This window comes from Diplotaxodon limnothrissa, linkage group LG22 (assembly GCF_057381915.1).
Source record: "Diplotaxodon limnothrissa isolate DT_005_m linkage group LG22, D_limnothrissa_male_GT1.1, whole genome shotgun sequence".
NCBI lineage: Eukaryota > Metazoa > Chordata > Actinopteri > Cichliformes > Cichlidae > Diplotaxodon > Diplotaxodon limnothrissa.
Window position 1 is genome coordinate 8,009,953 of NC_140616.1, and position 22,217 is coordinate 8,032,169.

General features: G+C 39.0%; 1 protein-coding gene across 1 annotated transcript; it reads right to left on the bottom strand.

Moving 5' to 3' along the window:
• Window positions 1-2,433: 2,433 nt before the first annotated feature.
• Window positions 2,434-21,275, bottom strand: lypla2 (lysophospholipase 2). The gene is made up of 10 exons (XM_085345948.1): window positions 21,244-21,275; window positions 12,309-12,401; window positions 10,702-10,733; window positions 7,933-7,998; window positions 7,625-7,672; window positions 7,404-7,474; window positions 5,977-6,050; window positions 5,753-5,854; window positions 5,415-5,585; window positions 2,434-4,391 (listed from the first exon to the last, which is right to left on the bottom strand). Exons 2-10 carry the CDS (start codon window positions 12,384-12,386, stop codon window positions 4,341-4,343), a joined length of 693 nt encoding a protein of 230 aa, XP_085202074.1. The 5' UTR covers window positions 12,387-12,401; window positions 21,244-21,275; the 3' UTR covers window positions 2,434-4,340.
• Window positions 21,276-22,217: the final 942 nt, after the last annotated feature.

Here is a 22,217-nt window from a genome sequence, read left to right on the forward strand (position 1 = left end):
CGTATTTTCTTTCTTTCTCCAGTACGCAGACGTCTGGCTCCGCCCAGTCCCATTGATTGGTCCGTTGTACAGGAGGCGGAGTAAGAGTTTTTCGAAGGAGCCAGTCCTGAAATCACCAACTCTGCTCTCATATGTATGTAAAGAGGCGGCCATTGCTCGAATGAAAGAGCTGTTAATCATTGCTCAAAGAAATCTGAAACAATTCGTTGTCACATAGCTATCTGTTTGGTACTGTAGCCTGCACAGTGGAACAGCCCCACAGTGACTATTGCTGACTTTATGACCCAGATTATGCATAAGAAGGGTATCCTTTTTATATGCATTTCACTTTAAATTAAAGCACGTGAATACACTTTATATATCTGGCCCTTGATGTAATTTTCACTTCAATGTGTGGCTGCTAGTGGAACTGACGCACTCCTGCTCCAAATAAAGTCACGGAAACAATCAAACACGGATTAAACGGGTTAACAGTGAGCACTGTCCAATGAAAGTAAGAATACGTTTTTCCTCTACAGAGAAGAAGCTCATACAGTTACCAGCACCTCAGACTAAGCTTTCAGACCCATTTGAACAACAGCTGTTTGCAGGGGTTTGTGTTAATCAGTCCTAGCTTAAAAAACATTAGTGAGAAAACTATTGAGAAAAAAATCCTGAAGGACTTGTTTAGAATTCAGTAGGTTGATTTTTAGATTTATTAGTAAACATATGGCATAAAGATTTAAAGAGAATTGAAGGTAACTCTTAACTGGGCGTTTATATCACACTGCATTGACACTGGGGTTTGCCTTAGTGGGAAATTATTTTGCTTTTAGCATTTCTCCAGCCCACGTAATAAAAACTATCACAAGAGAGAGACATGCCAGTTAACAAACCCTGAACTGAATTTTATGGGAGAGTTGTGCAACAGCAAACATGGTGGTAGAAGTAGAATGTCCAGGAAGAAAAAACACATGTTAAAACCTTACTAAAAAACTAAAAAGACCTCTGCTTAGTTATTCGATCACCTGAATGTTGAAATGTCTGTGGGCAAGACACTAAACCTCATGTTTCCCCTGATGTATCCAATGTGCCTGTTGATTAAAAGTGTTTAGGCATGAAAAAAGCACTTGAATAATGTGGGTGAGTGAGGCTTGTAGTTAGAGAGTGCTCAAATTAAAAAGAAAAGTGCCATAGAAGTACTGCACCACTTCAGTCCCTTGGCTATTAGATCACACATCTCTGGCAGATGTCATTTAGACAATTTATTTTATTGCCATTTGTCTATTCACCTCAATGTTTGTTGATCTGTAACTTGACATGTAACAGTGTTTGTAATGAATGTTTCAGGTTTGTAGGTTATGCAGGTTAGCTGCAAATGATTTTTTTCCTGGGATCAATAAAGTGATCTGAATCTATACAAACTCACGTGTGAATCCAGTGTTTACTATAAGCTACAGTCACCCAGTCTGAGTCATAAAGCACTTAATTTAGTGTCTTTAAGCTTCTTTCCATCACACATGGCTACCTCCTGAGGCACAGCCACCCTTAACCTAACTGCAAGGCATGTGAAGGAAAAGCCACTGACACGTGCTCCAAGTATGTGAGAACTCCTTCAAAACTGGCTTCAGTGGGCAAAGTTTTTCTTCAGAGCAAAAGGAGACACCTTTGACAGACTGACAAGACTTAAAACATCCTCAAAGACCAGCTTTTACCAAGGATCAAGGTGTAATTTCTCTCCATTTTTCACCATGATGGAGTAAAAAAACAAACTTTGTAACTAAGTGGCTGCAAAATCATCAAATTCAGATTTTGAATCCAAGGCTACATTCCTCACATGTTAATCGGATTGCAAATCCATGGTTAATCCTTAAAAAGCAAGTGGACGAAGACGCCCACAAACTATGATCAAGTTCAAGCACCGATAGGGCAGGAATGGATCACCATCAATCAATATTCGACCCAGAAGCTGATGTGCTGCATGTCAGCAAAGGTTAATGCTGACTCGGCGTAGATGTGACTTATTTATCAATAAAAGTCTTTGATGTTGTCTACGTCATATCATAGAAACATTCAAAATAATCAAGTGTTTGAAACGCTGCCCACGACCATTAAAGTATTATTAGATATTAGATTAGATTATTATTAGAGAGTAAAAATATGGAAACCCCATGAATGAGTGTGTATGAATCTGCAGATACACATTAGAAAAATGAGTGACGCTCAACTCAGACGGACTTTTTTCTTTTTTTATTATTACGCATACAGGTGTTTTGGAGAAAAAAAAAAAAAGAGGAGAGACCACCTCAGCCTCACCTGAACACGTTTCCTTAATGCTCATCATTATAAACCAACACAAAAAAGGATGAGATGACAACAGTGACAAAACAACATTAATAAAAAAAAAAAAAAAAGTAAAAAATAAAACAAACCACAACAACACAACCTAGGAGAAAAGACACGAGACGAGAGGAACAAGTGGAATGATGAAAGAAAAAATGGCAAACACATCAAAGAGAAAATAACGGACCTAATTAGAGCAAAAAAATAAGAAAAATACACAAGGAGTCGAGGAGAGGAGACACATTCATCGAGTTGTGAACAACAATCAAAACAGATGCCTTTCATCCTTCTCTACTGGTTTTTTGTTTTTAAAACCAGGTTGGGAACAGTGATACAGCAGAACAGGAAATTAAGAAGAGAGCAAAATCAATATTCACAAAGGAAAAACTGTAAAACACCTGATATATATATGTTTAAGCACACACTCCTCAGAGTTACACTCCTATGTCCAAAGATCACAAGTTGTTCAAAGATTAACTTTGATTTTTTTTCACCCTTCAATTATGTTGGACCATTTTCTTGCCAAAGTGCTCCCTTTGTATAGCCATTATTTTCTAAAGTGGAATATAATAGTGTTGCTGACCTTTCCATATTTTATTAGTGGGGACCCAAAGGAGGGAGCGAGACTGTGTTGGTGTTATGGAAGAAAACGTAGAGGAAGTGTGTTTTACCAGAGGTTTAAAGAAAATAAATAGTGGAAATCAACAGGAATTCATGAAGAGGAGGAGGCTGTTAGTGGGGGTGAACCGCTGCTGAAACCAGTCATGGTGTGCAGTCTGTGCAGGTCTGCAGCCATCATCAGTCATTCGCCTTTAGGCCTAAAGGAACAAACTGAGGTACTTTCACATACAGATACATAGAAAGCAGATCAACCTGCAGGTGTGCACGCTTTGAAAGAAACAGCACAGGGTAGCACGAGTATCCACTGATTAGCTTTATTTCTGTTGGACTCTGATCATATACTTCCATGATGTTTGATCACATTTATTTAAAAAAAAGAGGAAAGAAGCAGCATGGCAGCCTTGTGTGCAAGATTTAGTAAAAAGAGCCATTGCTGTTAACGATGCAAGACCTGGACAGGCCGCAGTCATGATTGGAAAGGATGGGTTGGCGCTCACTATCCCCGAGTCAAACTCTGTTGGGTACCCAACACTGGAGTGAAGCTGCAGTCAGACCAGATAACAGAAGGGTTCAGGAGACAGGGCGGGTAGGATTGCAAGCATAAACAAATGGGGCAATTACATGGCAGGCCTCTACAAGCTTGTAGATTATGCTGCATTTTATTTGTGTTTCTACTGCTTATGTTCATGCACCCAACTTTTAGGCTGTAGTCATAAAGCAAGAATGAATAAGAAGCCAAATCCACCTTTTTTCCCCTCAAACTCATGCACCTTGAGAGCAATCACATATTAAAGTTTCACGTGACTCCACCTGTGAAGCTAAGAAGGCACGTCAAACTGCAGGAAAAAGAATTAGGATGCATAATCTGGTCTGACTGCACCTTTAAACAGCGGTGTGTTTGCAGGCGAGTACCAACCTGCTTATTTGCTCTGTGTTAATCTTGATTTTCTTGATTTACAAAGTCACACAGCAATGCCAGAAGGATAAGTGTAGCAATGAGTGAGAAGCTAAATGATGTAAAAATGAGGGGAAATGAGAATGAGGCAACAGACAGAAGTTGTAAAACAGAAGCCAAACAGGAATTTAATGTTTGAGTTTTCAGTGTTTCTCCCTCCGAAGGCTAAGACGTGTGAATGCAAGCACTTCAAATCAGTGTGTTTGACAAATCTGTTAACAGTATGAGTGTTGCTGGACCGCAGGAGAAGATTTGGTTGGTTTAGCAGTGTGGGTCAAATCATCGTTATCATCGTTACTAAATATGTGCGTGTTCGTGTATGTTTGCTGTCTCGTGGATGTGTGTGGGAGGGGGTGCTCATGGCTGTTTCCTGTGGGAGAATGGCAGAAAAGGGGTGAAAGGTCAGTGTCTCAAAGGGGGTCACAGTGGGGATGAGGTGAGGTCAGATCCGGGGCAAAAGCTTCTCGATAAATTCCTTTACAGCTGCCATCTCCTGCAAGAGAGCAGACCAAATGTTGGTACAGTGGAGAAGCTGAACAGATGATTCAGGACTCATCTCAGCTGAAAAACAGGCTGGACTGGAAATGTAACGCTGAGGCTGTTCACACAAATGGAGAGAGCAGACTCTACTTCATCAGGAAACTTAGGGTTTTTCAAGAAAAATGTGTGCAGCAAAATGTTGCACTTTTTCTGTTGCTAGTGCAGTTTTCTTTCTAGCCATCTGCTGGGCTAACAACATCAAAGCCCGTGACACTAGGAAGCTTAACAAGCTGTGCTGGAGACTCGTATATAGCCCACAGACTTCATTATTGAGAGAAGGACGTTCTGTAAACTCCTACAACCCTGTTTTTCTGCATATATATGTGTATAAATGTTTGACTTGCAAACCTTCTTTAAGACTTTTCTTTTGATTCAAGTGTCAAGCTGTTAAAATCACAGCGTTTTAGAGACATCTACATTTGAAAGAACAGCTTTAGAAGCAAATCTGAAACATTAAAAATCACGGGTAATAAAAATTGTACCAGAGACCCAAGCGGTTCTGTTTTGATCTACCTGCAAAGTTTGAGCTGGAAGAGTGCATCATGGAAAAAAAAAACAAAAAACAACAACCCTTGTTTAGAGTTTATCCTCTAAATCAGGGGTGGGGGAACTCGAGGTCTCAAGGGCTGGTGTCCTGCAGGTTTTAGATGCATCCTTGATCTAATACAGCTGATTTAAATGGCTAAATTACATCCTCAAACTATCTTGAAGTTCTCCAGAGGCCTGGTAATTGTCTTCAAGATTTTTCTCTTGAAATAAAAATTTCCTTATCTTTATTTCAAGAGAAAAACCTTCATTTAAAGGTTTAATTAACATTGCCTAATTCACCCAGGTGGATGATGCAATGCTTTTGTTTTGGTGAATGTAATCAGGATGTCACAAAAATGTAAATTAGCTAAATATTTGATTCAACCTTGAAAGAAGTAAAACAAGCTTTTTAGAAGAAGTTATCAGTATGATTTGTGAACAACAGTACCTGAGGACAGGAGCTGTGAGGGAGCCCTGGGAAGGTTTTAAAGGTAATCATTTGAGGGTTGACTATGGATTTCAGTTTTTCTGCCGTCATGGCACCAAACTGCACGGGAATCATGGCGTCCATCTCACCGTGGCACTGCAGGATTGGGAGGTTCTTATTGCCGCTTGACGCCTGTGGGACAGACATAGAAGTAGAATTTAGCTTTGAGCGTAGCTTTCTCACTAAAACCTTCTGGCAGGGTGACATGTTAAAAATCATATGAAGGTATCAGCATTGTGTTGAAAAGAGGAGCAGGCAGGGAAGGATGTTTCTCCTCTGCAGTGAAACTGTGACTGTACCGATGGGAAACTCCTGTGAAGTGGAAGCCAGCAGCTGAGGGCCACAACACCAGCCAACTGGTGCTGGCAGGTCAAGGCGGTATACAAGGACAAGGCCCCACCCTGAGGAGCAACACAGGAAGCAGACAACCTTTAATAGATGCATTTACGATATTGATCTTGTATATATAATAATGTAAATGCAATTCACAACATGTAGCACCAAGACAAAAAAAAAAAACCACCTGAGAGAAACCGCCAAGTATTATACGGTTTGGAGGGATCCCATTTCTGGCCTCGTGCTCGATTATGGCCTTGACTGTGAGAAGCAAGAATAACCCGTTAGTGAAGCCAAACAAAGGGGTGGGTAGCGTAGAAGAAGGAAGAAATAAGTCTTATGTGGCAAATTTCCAACAAAAATGTTCCACTTGACTTCCTGTCAACTTTGCAGCTGGCTTAAAAAATGTAATCCATACTTGGCATGTGGATATTCAAAGAAAAAAGTTTTTATAGCTGCTCTGAAGAGGGTGAAGACAGTCTTCATACACAGCAGTGACATTTTATAACAGTCTAAATAAGAGGATAACAGCACACACTTTTAGAGATTTTCTCTTTGAAGTTTATTTTTTGTTTGTTTGTTTTTTACAGACAAGTACATACGCAAAGACTGAACATTTTTCACAAACTAACTAATCAGTGTCAAGAACATCCGTTTTAAATCGCCTACATAACATTAATCTTACAATCAAGTATAATCAAGCCTCTCATAGTCTTACAATTGAATTAAATTTTATTTACACAGCACCAAATCACAACTACAGTTGACTCAAAGTGCTGTATTCTTAAATGTTCATTAAATGATTAGAAAAATTGCAGGTGGTGGTGGTGGTGGTGGTGGGGGGGTTTAAACCTTAAATTTTTAGCAGAGTTTTTGATCTATTTAACAGCAGAGGGATTTATGATATAAGAATTTAAAGCATTTCTAAAGATTCTCCAGTCTCAAATCTGGAGGCTGGGAGGAGACCCAAATCTCTGGTGGGACAATTTGTGCCTATGAACAAGAACAATCCATCCATCAAACATTTTGCCCTGAAGTTGCACTAAAAATTTTCAGATTCACAGACTTATTTTGGAAGCTTGGCTGTTAATAATGTCATAAAGAGGGGATAATTTATAGGGTCATCTCAGGCATGCAGCTCTAGCTGTGCCTACAGAGCCGCTGCCTTCCTGGTGCTCAAACATTCTGCTTGTGAGTGGCAGCCAATCAGAAGAAATTTGTCTTAAATGTGGAGGAGCTAAAAACAGCTCATTTCAGAGTGATCTAAAAGGCTCCACCAAGGCCCAATATCACATAAAAAAGGGATTATATTGAGCTATTAGTGACAGAAATGTATTGCAGTAGAGCTGGAAAGCAGTATAATAGGTGCACTTTAAGTATTTCACATTTATATATTTAATGGTGTAAGCACCCTCTTTAGCTTAAGCTTCAAGGAGTTAAGGTGCATACAAGAGAAGATACTAACCACTAAATAGAGGGATGTAAAACCAGACTGAAGCTGCAGCAGTCTGGAAGCTTTCCAATCACCGTTTAATGACAGCGTATTAGTGCTTCCCTGCTATTATCAACCCACACACGTGGCCCTTGTTCGATATTTAAACACATTAAACTCACTGTTTTCTGCTGCCTTCTTGATTCCAGATTCGTCCTCTGGAGAGTCGGGGCTGAGACCCATGAGGTCAAACCTGCACACAAGTAAAGCCCAGCATAAGGAAAATGAATGGATACAATTGCAGTATTGTCAATGGCAATATGGGAGGCTATTGTGGTTTCCAGGGAAACAATGGCATCCAGTGTTGAGCTAAAAGGCCGCCTCTTTCATCACGCCAACTCACCACGCGGGCATCATCGACTTCATGTTGAGTGTAACGGGAATGGGGGGCCTGCAGCGGAGGAGAGGCAATGAAAACATGATGGGAAAACAGCAGCCAGGAGCTACGTTACAGTAACACATTATTAACTCCAAACGACTTGAATGACTGGCAAAAATTTGGCTTAAAACGCACCAAATAAACATTACAGAGCATTTATTTGCCTACAAGTCTTTTTTTTTTTTTTTTTTTTAAATCAATCCACATAAGTCCCGACAAACAAAATTCTTAGAGGCATAAATCAAATCGTGACATGAGAAAAAAAGACTTACGCGTGGGGGCAGATAAACTTGACGTGAGGCAGCCGGATCCCAGTCAAAGTATCCGCCCACCCATGCCTGACAGAAAACAGAGAGAGCAGCTCTTTGTTCCTAATCAAGCAACAGTAAAACCACTAATATGTAGCACATCCACCCCAAAAGCATTACAACCAAGTCCATGAAAGTCACTTCTACGCTGAAGTAACGCGTGTAGAAAATTATTTCTCTTGATGTACAACGATCAGCATGTGTGAAATGATTTTTCATCTCCATTACAGAGGAGCACTAAAACTGTACTGAGGACAAGCTGTCATCATGTACTGATTTAAGTCGTTTTTTAAATTAGACATTCATAATGTTGTAAGTGCTGCTTTATGAAATTCAACCACATGAATGTTGGCACCAATTACACATGACTAAAGGCCACTAAATGCATGTTATTAAAGTCAAGTGCAAAAGCAGCAAGAGCCAAATGCAGGATTTTAAAATTAATTATTGTCATTAACTCTGCATCACCACCCTCTGCTACTGTGCTGTTTATGTAATGATTTGTACATGTAGGAATGTTTCTCCTGTGAATTTTCTGCTCACATTCAGCCCAATGAAACAAACATTTAAACAAAAAAATGGAAATAACTCAAATTATGTGAACTATAATTACAAGGGAAAAAAATCAATTAGGTGCCGCTTAAAGTGTGATCCAAAAGGTTTGGGCAGCTTTTAAGAATCAGTTCATCTTCTCTTCCATCTCTGGCCTGCTTTCAGCCTGGCTCCCATTTTTAGATCGCTCCCTGGAAATCCTGTTTTGACCACTTCATCACAGACCTCAGCTTCTCTTTCAAAGTGACATGGTTTGTGTGTGATAATGATGATAACCTATATTAAACACACATATCTGCATATACATATACACAGATATATGTGTGCATACAAAATCAACAAAATCTATGTGACATGAAATACCAACTCAATCATAATGTCCGACTTGGAGTAGGAAGGAGCAGGTACATAAATATTAATCCCTACACCATGCTCAACACTCTGCTGGTTTACCATGATCATCGGCACACCCACTTCCCTGTCTATGTCTATGTACAGACATAATGATTAACATAAATATATATATACTATCAGGCATCGTTTTCAAATTTCTCCAAAAGCAGGTTTTGGAAATTCTTTGAACTGAATAATGCTTGAACCTTGTTGCAAGTCCACTGGAAAACTGTTCCAGTTATACTCCATAAATGGAAATGCAAAACGTTTTAACTATTATCCACATATCAAGAGTCTTGGTGATGAGCTGAACCACAACACAGCAGGTTTCAGCGAAGAGCATGCAGTGCCCAGTCGCCCAGAAGGAATCCTGGTCAGATACCCAAACCACCTCAACTGGCTCTTACTGTGAGCCCTTCTTGAATAGTGGAGCTCTTCATCCTACCTCTAAGAGAGAATCCAGACAGCCTTTTGGAGAAAAGTACTTGTATCTGCAATTCGATTCTTTTTGCTTGACTCAGTTTGTGTCCACAGGTGAGAGCAGGAATGCAGGGTGACCAGTAAATCCTACAGAGCTCACAGTGTCCGTGCCTGAACAGGCGTCCACAGAGAAAGCAATTCACTTGCAAATTGCTTTGCAGCTGACAGGTGGTTGCTAGCAGATAGTTCAGGCTCTGGTTACCTAGGCAACCCTCTAATATATTTACTACCCTATAATACGGTATGTCAATCAGTGGTAATCTTTGCTCTCAGTGGTAGTCACTTCAATCACTCGCCTTGAAGTTGAGAAACTGCAGACTCGCTTTGTGTTTGCCTGGCATCACATGAAATCGCTGAATATCGCAGACTTTCTACATTGTTGCCATGTTACTGCTAGCTGTTTCCTGTGTGGACGCCTCTTAACCCTAGAACACTAATGTCGCGTGATTTTCATCAAGTGTTGAATAAAAATTACTTAGTGGTAATTTCCAAGGGAAATTCATATGGTAAAACATTTATAGTCAGCTGGTCTTTTGTTTTTAAAACTTTTCCCACAGATGTCAGAGATTCAGTGAGAATGCACCTTTACTTGACAAGGCTAATGTGTCCCAGGAGTGAGTGGACAGTTTCGTCATTTCTTTGTTTTATTGGGTATATTATATCGGATAAAAATATACCCAGCATTAGTGATAGTGTTACAAAACTGGACGTTAGTGTTGTGGGGTTAAAGCAGGCATTATAATTGCAGCTTGCTTGATGTATGCCTGTAGGTTGTATTCACAATTGCTGCACTGTTGTGTATTGTCTCCAGAGATGAATCCGCACTAAGAGAGCCTAACACTCACCATTCGATAATGAAAACTGCATCTCTCTGACCCAAGCGCACCCTAGCATACTTTATGCCTTTATGTTGCTACATGAATGCTTTTGGGTTTTTCCTCCACCATACACTCTGAATTTGTCCCTGTAACATTTTGAGCTGTGCGAGGGAAACCTTTAACCAGAAATGATGTGGTCTGTAGGTGATGGCATTTGAGGCTCTGCTCATCACCTGTTCTATTCACCAAAAGCAGCTCCCTCAGATTTGGCTCAAAATACAAATCTTGGTAAATGACTGTTTTGACAAAAGAGGTAAAAATACGAGTGGTCAGACAAAACTCCAACAGGGCGATCTACAAAAAAAAAAAAAAGCGGCCCAAAGGTGCACAAGAAGATATCCTTCAAGGTATGATCAGAAACTTTTTAACTGCAAACTGGAACTGAACTTTTTAACTGCACCTCACAGAAAACAGAAATAAAGTTACTCACCCTGAGTCTCCCAAACCATGAAGGAAGATCACCTGCAGCACAGATGGAGACAGCAGAATTATTTTCTCTTACACAGGCTTCACAAATAAATGGGAAACACTTCCTTCTAAATGCAGACACAGAGGCCTTATCTGTTCCCAGTACTGATTGGTAACAGAAACTTTTCTTCCTGTGATCTGGACAGTATGTTCAAGTCCATCTTGCACTTCACAGATGAGAAAAAAAAAAAAAAAAAAAACCTCTTTGATCTTCAATACAATTTACCAGCCTTCTGGACACAGAGTGCTACAGCTACAAGTTTGCAGAAGAAAACCAGGTGCCAGTCTTACATTCCTGCCAAGATCTACTCTCACTGCGAGTTTCCACACATGATACTTCCTGCAGAGAAACCATGAAAGGGACTAATGACAGTTCAGAAGACTGGCAACTCGATGTTTGTTTGCTAGAAGTCAGAGAATTGGCTCTTTGCGCAGATCAAAACACTTTTCTTCCATGTAGGGTTCAGAGCTGGAACAGTCAGCTTTGATCCTGATGTTTAACAAAACCCTGCACAGTATCCAGTAACAGCCTGATAAGAGACTTGTTTAATTTTCACTCTGAGATCCAGCTGAGTGTTGACACAATGGGCCTGATTACTCTGCTGTAACACTCGTTACATGTGCTGCTGCAGGTGAAGCTACAGGTGAGCCATAAAACAGGACTGGCACGGCTACAGAAGTACAAAAAGTCCAATTTCTTGATATTGATCACAGTGCTGGGTGGAAATTTGTATCTCTATCTGTGTCTCTATGTGTTAGCCCTGCAACAGACTGGTGACCCATCCAGTGTGTACCCTGCCTCTCGCCCTATGGTAGCTGGGATAGGCGCCAGCACCCGCCAGTTCTATATTTGTTCTAACTACATTTCAAGAAATGTTTGATTATTGTTTTTATTAGGCCCTCAGATGGGTCAATAATTGGCAGCAACACAGATTTGCATGCATTTTAGTTTTTTTCGTGCTGTCAGATATAAAGCAAACTGACATTCGTGATCCCAAGGACATGTCCCCAGGACCCTCTGAGGGCTAGTATTGATTTGTGGGTCTTTGTGTAGGTGGCTTATTATTTAGTCAGGTGTGTAAAATAAATGAAAGTTTTAAAAATAACATTTTAATGTGATCCTAAAAACAAAAAAAAATTAAATGACAAAACCACACTTAATCGGGAGCTTGTTCTGCTTTTAGGTAAGTATATAAACACCATTTTTTCTGCGACTGTTATGGGTTTTTATTTATTTATTTATTTTTTTAATTTAAATTACACCTGTCTTGTTAGCCTGAATGTTTCCACAGCACAGATGTGACACCAAGGTTCACCATACTTCACAGAAGTGTGAAGTGCCGCTCGGAAACAATTTCCATTCGGTCTTACGCCAAACTTCGTGTCACAAGTGACAGCTTTGAGTACCTCATAGTCTTTGTCTCACCTGTTTTTCTGTTTCTAGTTGGGCAGAGTTGCCCAAGCAGCCAAAGTCAAAAATTAAAAGCACTGTTTGATTAAGGCCACAAAAAACACTCCAGCAGCGTTTGAGGTAAATAAAGTTATATTAGGTTTTGTGCTTTCACTCACCGCCGCGGTCTCCTTCTCCACCCCAGACACCGTCACAGCCTCGGCGAGCAGCGGCACAGACATGTTGTTGCCACACATACACTGTAAGAGGTGCTGGAGACAAAAACGAGAACAGAAAAAAGAAAAAAAAAAAGATTTCAGCTGCCTGCAGATTGCACAGTGAGAAGCGACTTCAAGCTAAACAAAATGCTTCATTTAACATTCACACATTTTGAGATAATTTAAGCATTTTCACAGTTTTCAGTCCTTCGCGTTAACTCTAAGACTTTTTACACAGCAGATCAAAACTGTAAAATCCGCTCAAAGTTCATGGCAGCTTCTTTTATTCCTGTAGCAGAGAAGGAAGTTGAGTCATGACACTAATCTTCCGGAGCTTTTTCTGGAGGATACATGTTTTTAATACTAGAAATCACTGGATATCACACAGCTCCTTTACTCCAACAGAATCAGCTCTAATCTCAAATCAAACTGGTTTAATAATATAACATTTTCATATTCGCCTAACAAGCAAAAGATCATCAGTTTGATGGTGTTATGGTGACCTCTCACGAATAAGGGAGCACCAGAAAGTAGCTTCTTCACTCATATTCTAGTTTTTCTGTTTCATTTATATTTGGAACAGTTCTTGCTTTTACTTTCTCTTTCTATCTTTGTCATTGTCATCCAACAGCCTCCTTGTGGATCTTGAATGTGCCCCAGGGGCTTGAAACTACTCATGATCTGGCATATTGGATGGCTTTGCAGAAGACAAAAATTACAAAGGAGGAGGGCTTAAACTTTGGACTCTGACATGTTCTCTAGAACCAAGTTGACAAAAATTTATCAAGATGAACCAGGTTAACTTAATAGTTAATTTAATCAGAGGCAGAGGTCTGAATCACTGTCAGCTTTAATACACGCAGCCTTCATACTGACATTACCCACGGTATACCACACTCCACCAAAGCGAGGTGTTTAAACCATGCTGATTGATTGTAAATCTGATTGATTTACATTCTTTGATTTACTGCAGCAGGATTTATTTTACCTGGCTGAATGTGGAAAAACTAAGAGGAACCAGATGAAGATTCAGTTATTTATTGAATTTATTTATTCAGTTATTTATTGTATTCAGTTATTTCTTACAATGTCCACTCAGAGCTCAGTTTATACTTGTTGCGCGGCTCTCAGATTTTGTACCCTGGGAGGCTCGGCTGAGATGAAAGGTGCGAGCGTATGATACTGTCAGTCTTTGCTACGATTTCAATGATAAATCACTATTGAAGCTCAGATGTTTTCAGATTACAGAGAGGGAGAGACAGCTTTCTGTTTGTTGATGTGTGTTTTTTTATGAGTGTTGCCATTCATACATGCATTCATGAGTGTCAGCATTAATGGTTACTAGGCTGTGATATCGTCACAGGTGGAGAAGCCAACAATAAATGCAATGATCACAAACTTATTTTAAGAGCAAACTGTGCTGCATGAGTCCTGTGAACTTAAAATAGTTCCATTAATATAACGTGCAACTGTAAATTTATTTGGCAATAAAATTAGAGATGCGCACGACCAGAACAGTTCTGCCCGCTACTCAGCAACAAAAAGCTGTTTGCAGCTATGACCAACCTACAACAGACATAGCGCAGAAGCATAAATCTCTTAGATCTCACATGGTTAAACTACTTTTTCATATTTTCTTAATTTACAACGGTTATAAATTAGTAATGATTTGCAAACCAAGTCAGACTGTGACTGTAACCACTGCACAAAGGTTGACTCCTATCAGGTGACCTGTGCAATGGTCGTGAGTGTGCAATGCCCTCAAACCTGCGAGCAACCATTTAGTCACCGCAAGTTCCAGCCGGTTGCAGATTGTAAACAAAATTCAATGAAATCATCTGGCAGCCGCCGACTGTTTCAATGTTTTTTAAGTAACATTGGTTTTTCTGTAAGTTTTCTTTACATCAGCTGTGACAGAGTAAACAGATGTACAGACATGCTGCTAGTAGCACATGCTGCTACTAGCAGCATGTAAGGTAGCATTGCTAAGGTTAACCAGTTTAACTAATCTGACATCAAGCAATTTATGAGACTTTCAAATATGATCTGATAACTGAAAAACATATTTAATGATTTGAAAAGGCGCTTAAATAAACACACATTATCTGTACAGACATATCTGAACTTGGCCTGCCACACTGGGGTTAATTTAGCCTCCTTTTGGAATGCTTTCTTATTTTCAGACTCATCTATTACTCTTATTTTCTTCTCCTGTTTAACTGACCAGTAAATCAGTAGCCAGGAACATCACTAAAAACACCGAGTTGGGTGTACTGTATTATAAAGAACACGGGCCAATATATGGAAATCATGCTGGTAGAGCTATATTTACACTGGATTATGAAGTTCATTACATTTCTCCTTCTCTAAGCCTCACTGCTCATTCAATACCAAATGTTCACCTCCCCAGGATGTATTCAAATATTTAAATAGAGCACAGCCTATTCAAACCAGGGGCTGTGCAGATGCATGTCGAGAGTTACTTGCGTGTAGCTCAGAAGGACTGGATGTTATTTGGACATCAGCGGTGACATTCAACAGCTCTCTGTGTCAGTTATAAAAACCTCATTATCAGTGCAGCCATTCATTTGTCACACGGGAACAACAAAGGTCAACATATCGCTCACACATGCAAACACATAATGGAGCTGCTGGTGAAGGTAAAGCAGTCAGTAAAAAAAAAAAAGCATTTGTGCCATGCAGGTTTCTGTAGTCAGCAACTGAATAGACTCATCAAATAAACTAAATGCCCTCTCTTGACTGTAAAATGGACCGCTGACTGGCGCGATTCAGCCGTCAATAACAGGCAGGAGATCAGGTTGTTGTTTTACAGTAAAGTCCAGCAGTAAAAGCCTCTAACATCCTGATGTTGTTGGACAGGATATGGGAGACGGGACGGGTGGGTCAGACAGCAAACTGTCCAATTGGTAAACGGGCAACAAGGAGACAAAGAAATATGGAAGCACAAAGGTTAATGTATAAACCTTCAGCGCCTCGGCTGTTAAAATTTCACAGATGTTGAGATCAAGCAGCTAAATGCTGCACGTGCTGTCAGTACCAGGTGACAAATCATTAGCTGAAGGTCATATCTGCAGCCGAAATATGTGAAATCCGAAGTGTGGACAATAGAAGTCTGTTCGTTTTTGCATCAACTGATAAATGAGTACTAGATTAATAATGAATGGGCAAGCTGCAGGAAATAGCCTTTTTTTTTTTTATGGTAAACAGGATTAGCAGGGCAAAGAGTGAAAATTTGTTGTAAAGTTAACATTTTGTGTTTTCCAACAAATTGTGCTGCTTTTTCTGCACAGAGTGAATATGCATGAAAAAAAGGTACTTCTACATCCAAACAACTTGTTAAAAACTAAAAGAATATTGCTGCTCAGCTCTCAAAATCTGAATATACAAAATAATATGTTCAGTGAGCTATTTATGCTAAAAGACCACCAGATTAATAACTGATTCCTTACAACTTATAAACATCAAAGAATTACATTTTTCTATCTAAACACATTTAACTTAAATAAATATTTGGAACTCTAAGGAATATAAGTATTTAATATTTCATTAAAAAAGGCACAAGTTAGATAACTGATAGATTTTGATGGACAGGTTAAAATCGTCTTGATCTCGAGGTTGGAAGCCATTTGACTAAAATCCCAAATTTTATTTCTGAATTTTTCAGTGTAATTAAGCTCCTTTCTTCTAGGTCATTCCATGCTGCTTCATCAAACTATCTGAAAAAAATCCAGGGTAAAAATAAACTTCTTGATGGGAATTTCAAAAAAAAAATATTCAGGTATCTATCATCAGTTTTCTCAAGGGATAAAGAGAGAAAAATATCTAAAAATACCACTAACATTATTTTTGAGCAGCCATTTTATTCAATATTTTTATGAAATTCTATGTAAAACTAATTTAACTGCTTCACGAATATGGACTCTAAAAAGTGCAGTGTAGTAATGAAGTATTTGTAAGCGGCCAACGCATGTGGTAGCACATTATGTGTCAGCTACCTTGTGGTTGTGTTTTTATGCAGCGACAGTCAATAGAAACAAAATGCTGGGACTTCATTCCCCTTCTATGTTTCATATTTATCCCTCAAGTTTTTCAGATTCCTTGTACATTTCCATCACACCATTTCTGGTAGCTTCAGCAATCCCGCTCAAGGAATTGCCATCATTTTGGAGTCATTATTATTATTATTATTGGGGGAATTGACAGTACTGAACAGGCCACTCACAATAGTTTTGGTCTGCGTCAATGTGACATTTACTTTACATTTCTAGAGAGTTGCAGGTCAGGTTACGGCAGAGGGGTTTCAGATGGGTTTGCAGTTATGACGTAGCTATGATGTAGACATTCATCTGAAGCATAAATTCCCACAAAGTCCCTACACTGAAGATAAATAAAAATGATTTTTTTCCCCCTCATATTCATGCCTTCATATGTGTGAAACCATTCACCTGACCATTTTAAATAATAGTATGTGACTTGTATGTAAGAAACTGAATAAAATATTCTCTAAAAGCCAAAGTGAGGTTTTTACAGACCACAAAATCTGCTATCAGTGATCGGGTGTTCAAATATTTCAGGAACTTCAAGCATCCATCATTCCATCTTAACATGAGCTCCACTCCTGTAGTCCAATTTCACAGACCAGATATTTACCCTAAAAATTTGAAGGACCTCTCTTCAGTAGTTAACTTTAAAATCATGATACTAGAAGAACATCTAAAAATACCTGAGCAATTTTTTACATTTTGTTTCAATTCTATTATATACATCATTCCTCTGGATATATATATATATATTATTTATCATTATCTCTTCTGTACAATTTAAAATGAGCTTACTGTATTTAATTTTATTGTGCTATTTTACATAATATTTTGGCTGCTCAAACATGAAAATGTCGCAACCTATAAATACAAATACAAAATTGTTCACCTTGTCTTATAAACTTGTTCTCCTGGTTAAGTAAAAATGGAAAACAGACCTCATTTCTGAGTTTTTTCTGCAAAAGATTTTAAACTGAGTAGGAATTGCTCTTTTTTTTTAAGAAACACACAAGAATCCAATTAAAGAGCTTGCTTTAAATAAATACTAATCCAGCATTAACAAATTGAATTTAGCTGCACTCCAGACGCTGACAGGGAACAGGCAGAGACATAGAGTGGGCAGCATGAATGCAGAAGTGAAAGAAAGAAAGATGATAAGAAGATAAACGGAGGAGTGCAGGTACAATCGGACAATCTGTTCAAACAAGTAGGACGAGCTCAGGAAACATGGTAGCATAAGCAAAGAAACAATTAATCTCCGTTATACAGTTTTTTCTACCTGTTATTGTTCAGCAGATTTACAATGACCCATAACCCAGAGACCCAGCACAAAGCATTGTGTGGGCTTTCAAAGTAGGCTCCAAGAAACAACGGCTCACTCACTCTCTATGTGCTTCTGGAGGAGGCTGCTGGTTAAAAATAGTGTACCACCATCAAGTCCAATTCAAGCTGCGTCTTAAAAAAAATGAAACAAGCCTCGTTTTATTTAACTCTGCAGTTTCCATCATCAAAAATCTCTCACTTTACTCAATAATTATGTAAAACAAAGCAGCCAAAACGTTCATATTTATGCATCATGCCACAAATGGTAACCAGTTATGGAATGACGAGAAGAACGGCATCTAAAATATGCCGGAAATTTTACAAATCATGTGCTCCAGGGGCCAATCTTTTGCCTTTACACTAAATGTTTAGCTTGATTATATGTTTAAAGCTCACAAACACTAAAACTGAAACCACTGATAACATTCCAGTACTCAAAGATTTACAGCCAGGACCAACACCTCAGCATCAGAAATGAAGATCTGTTTCCTGATGTTCAATTAAAAATTATCCCAAATTGCATTTCAGATTTACATCAGTTCAAGTCTTTCTGGTTCTATCTCCAAAATAATGAGGATCTGCTGCTTTTTTCACAGTTTTGTTTGACTGCAAATTCTAGCATTCCCGGTTCTGAACAGTTTTTTCTTTTTAATTTCAAACAGGTTTTCATTGTATTTTCAAAAACTGGTGGCAGTGTTTCTAACCTGTTAGTTTAAGCTAAGCTAAACATCATAAACAACTGCTTCCCTCCATTCTACAGTGGACTGCAGTCAGAGAAATAAAGGATACTTTATTTACTTACTTAGATACTTCAACCGCGTAAGAACAATTCTTATTATTTGCCGTGCCCCATTACAATTTGAAATAATTCCCTCTGATGTTGTCTCTCGTTAAACGTTAACTCCCCACCAGGAAGTAGATGCTTTAATTCAAAGCACGTTTATTTTGTGTCACTGTTCAATCTGTTTAAATCAAACTGTTATTTCACACATGGTGTGGTGCGTGTGAGCAGATGTGAACACGGTAATCACACTCAGGTGCAGTAACCGCACTGAAGGGAGCTTGGAGGGGGTAGTCTGAGTCAGTTTCGAAAGAACTCCAGACAGGTTTGTTATAGTGAAGAGGTCAATGCTGCAATTTTGAGCTAAATACCTTCCTGTTGAGTACCATAGATATATAGAGTACACAAACTGAAACAACTAGCCATAAAATGAACCAAGTGAAGTAACTTCCCCACCTCGTACTGTAGTCCAAGAAAACTGCACTTTTCCTGCTCCCATCCCAAGTAAACAAATTAGAGGTGAGAAAATGCTATTAAGAACACTTCAAGTGACCAAGCGCGGTCATTTATGATCCCGCTGTAAATTTATATGTGCTATTGTGATGCGTTTAATTCGTACCATGAATGTTATCAGTCTACTTCTGCAATTTTTCACAATAACTTCGGAGTATTTTATAATAATTGATAAACGACATGGAGAGGATAGCATAAAGGTACTTTTTGTAACACACACACATATAATATATGCATGTTTTTCTATACTGAATGCTATGATTGTAATTTTTCATTTCTAATCACGACAGTGAACCATGAATAACAGACATACAATAACAACACGTGCTGCAGTGGAAGCCTTGAGGCAGATGTCCAAAGAGATGATGAATTAGTATTTTAAACACAACACATCTACAAACAACATGTTTGTTAAGATTTGGTGTGATGCAGACACCTGGTAGTGAAGGATAAAAGTAAAACTGCTAGTAATGTGTTATTGATCAAACTCTTCCTTTAATAACCACTCCATCTGTTCTTTTTTTTGGAATTAAAAATAACACAAGTACATTGCAATACATAAAACTCTCAAACATATTTTCCGTTTTAAAATAAATAAAGTATTTTTCTTTACCACTTTTATTGAAACAAACACTAACCACAGGTTTGTAATAAGGAGCAGCAGAGATTGCATAAATAAAGTTGCTTCTGATAATTTTTAAAATGTATTTTTCAATAAAAATGATTAAAAACCATAATCAGTTAAATTAGAAACATTTTTTAGACATCTTTCGTAGCAAAAAAGTATTTCTATATAAAAGGTACATCTACATAAAATATAAAAACTGTCTTTTTAGTCTGTAAAATAGCTTTGTCTCAAGAGCTAACAAGACTTGTTTGTTCTTCTTAAAGTATAATAAATACACATTTTCCATCAATCGCGTTGGATATCATATTAAAGAAATTTGACCTCACTATTGATCAAAATCATTGTAACTTCGTGCCGTAATTTTGCTATTTTTGCCTATACAGAACACTCAAAAGTTACTGAATCAGGCAGGAAATGTAACCACTAATGCTGTAACACCACACTGCATTATCACATCATAGTATCTCGATTTATAGTTCATCTTTCCCTGATTTTAAAAGGTGTAATGTGATGAAGTGACACTTAGAAAAAGCACTACTCCAGTGTTGACTGACCGAATGATTAACTATATTCAATGAAAAGCAGCAGCTCCCACCACTACTTTTAGGTAAAACAGGCCAAAAAAAGAAAGAAAATGTAGCCTGTTTGGACATCACGAGTCTCCATCCTGCGTGACTCCAATTACATTTAAATCAAACACAAAAACCAGAGGCGTGCTGCAGTGTGTGCGCGTGTGCACGTCAAAGACACACACACACACACACACACACACACACACACACACACACACACACACAGAGCAGCAGCAGCAGGCTGCTGCACTCAGCTCAGTGGCTACGGATGGCTGGCAAACAACAGAATAATATGCGGCAGTGAGTGACAGGCACCCCCCCACCACCACCAAACACACCACCATCCTACTCCCCCTCCACCACCAGCAGTAGCAGCAGCTAACCCCGCTCCCCGCCTGCTGATGGAGGGTTACAGCTCGGCTGGCTAGCTGATGTCAAAGAAGACAAAGCGAAATTTGTAGAACGCCTCACGGCATCGGATAAAATGAGTTGATATGGGTGTGTGAAGCAGAGGAAGCGGGTGGTGTCGAACAGGAAAGAGACAATGAATGGCTGAAGCTTAGCACTGATATGCGCCTCATCCTTATCCTCGGTAGTGATGGCATTCAGCAGCGCAAAGCCTCTGCTGCCCCAAAAACACACACTGCCTGACTCCCGACCATGCGCTCGGGTTTAATCCAGGTTTAGCCACACACACACACACACACACACACACACACACACACACACACACACAAAATAACCGGGAACAGTGGGAGTACAGCTGCTACTAGCTAACGTCGCGCACGCGCGCACACACACACACACACACATTAACTGTATTGTCTCCAACCGGTGTGTCTCTGTTTTTGGTTACTTCGGACAAACGTTACGAATCAAATTCAGACCCCAAACCCCGCCCGTTTTTAGGAGACCCTTTAAGCACTAAAAGGACCCCGTTAAGGTCCCATTCGAGTAAGGATAAATGATTTAAAATTACACCCACGGCCCGCTAGCTAACACAGACTCATACACTCACCGCTTTGCTGTCCCAGTTCACGACGGAGCGGAACTTCCGCTACTGGCCGCTCACAAGCAAGGGGCGGTACAGTGCGTGGAGACGTCATCGTGTAACCACGCCCGCTGTGGTCCGCATACTCTTGCTTTTATTATTCTTATGTTAATGTAATTTTTTTCAGTTTTACATTATATCCAAATTAGGGAGTAAATGTGAGCGATTCTATATTTTTACTTCGAGTTAAAAAATCTTCACAAATAATCCCATTAACTGCATATATAGCTTTACTAACTGCCCACTGTTAACACCGTTATTGCACAAACGTCTTTTTTGAATGACTATGCTTATATTTAACACATATACTTTTTTCTGTATCCATAAAAGATATTCTAAAATGTTCCAATTTCATTAACTATGGTTTTCGATCATTTTTATAAAAAACAAAAATCACTAGTCACTAGAATAAAACATTAAAGCTCTAGATGTGTTTGAATAGCTAGTACCAGGCTGAATCTCCCTTTTATCTTCAGAGTTGCCTTAATTCTTCATGGAAAGCATTCCCATGAGATTTATTGGCTGCATATCAATGATATGAATCTCTGTTTCACCACATCCCAAAGGTGCTTTATTTGATTGAGATCTGGTGACTATGTAGGCTGTTTGAGTACAGTGAACTCATTGTGATGCTTCAACGACCAGTTTGAGATGATTTGAGCTTTGTGACATGGAGCATTTTCCTTCTGGAAGAATTTCCTTCTCAGAATTTAAAAAAAATCCTGTATGTAAATTGCTTTTTAAAAAATGTATATATTTAATTTGCTTCTATTATAGTTTACACATGTAGAGGTTAGTTTATATCATATCGCAAGAACTGTTTATGTGCCACTTTTTTCCTTGTTGACCTAAAATGAGCTCATCGGAGCATTTTAAAAATAAGGTGGGGTTTTTTTTTTACAAAAAGGCCATTCATACCGAGCTCACACATTCCTGTAAAT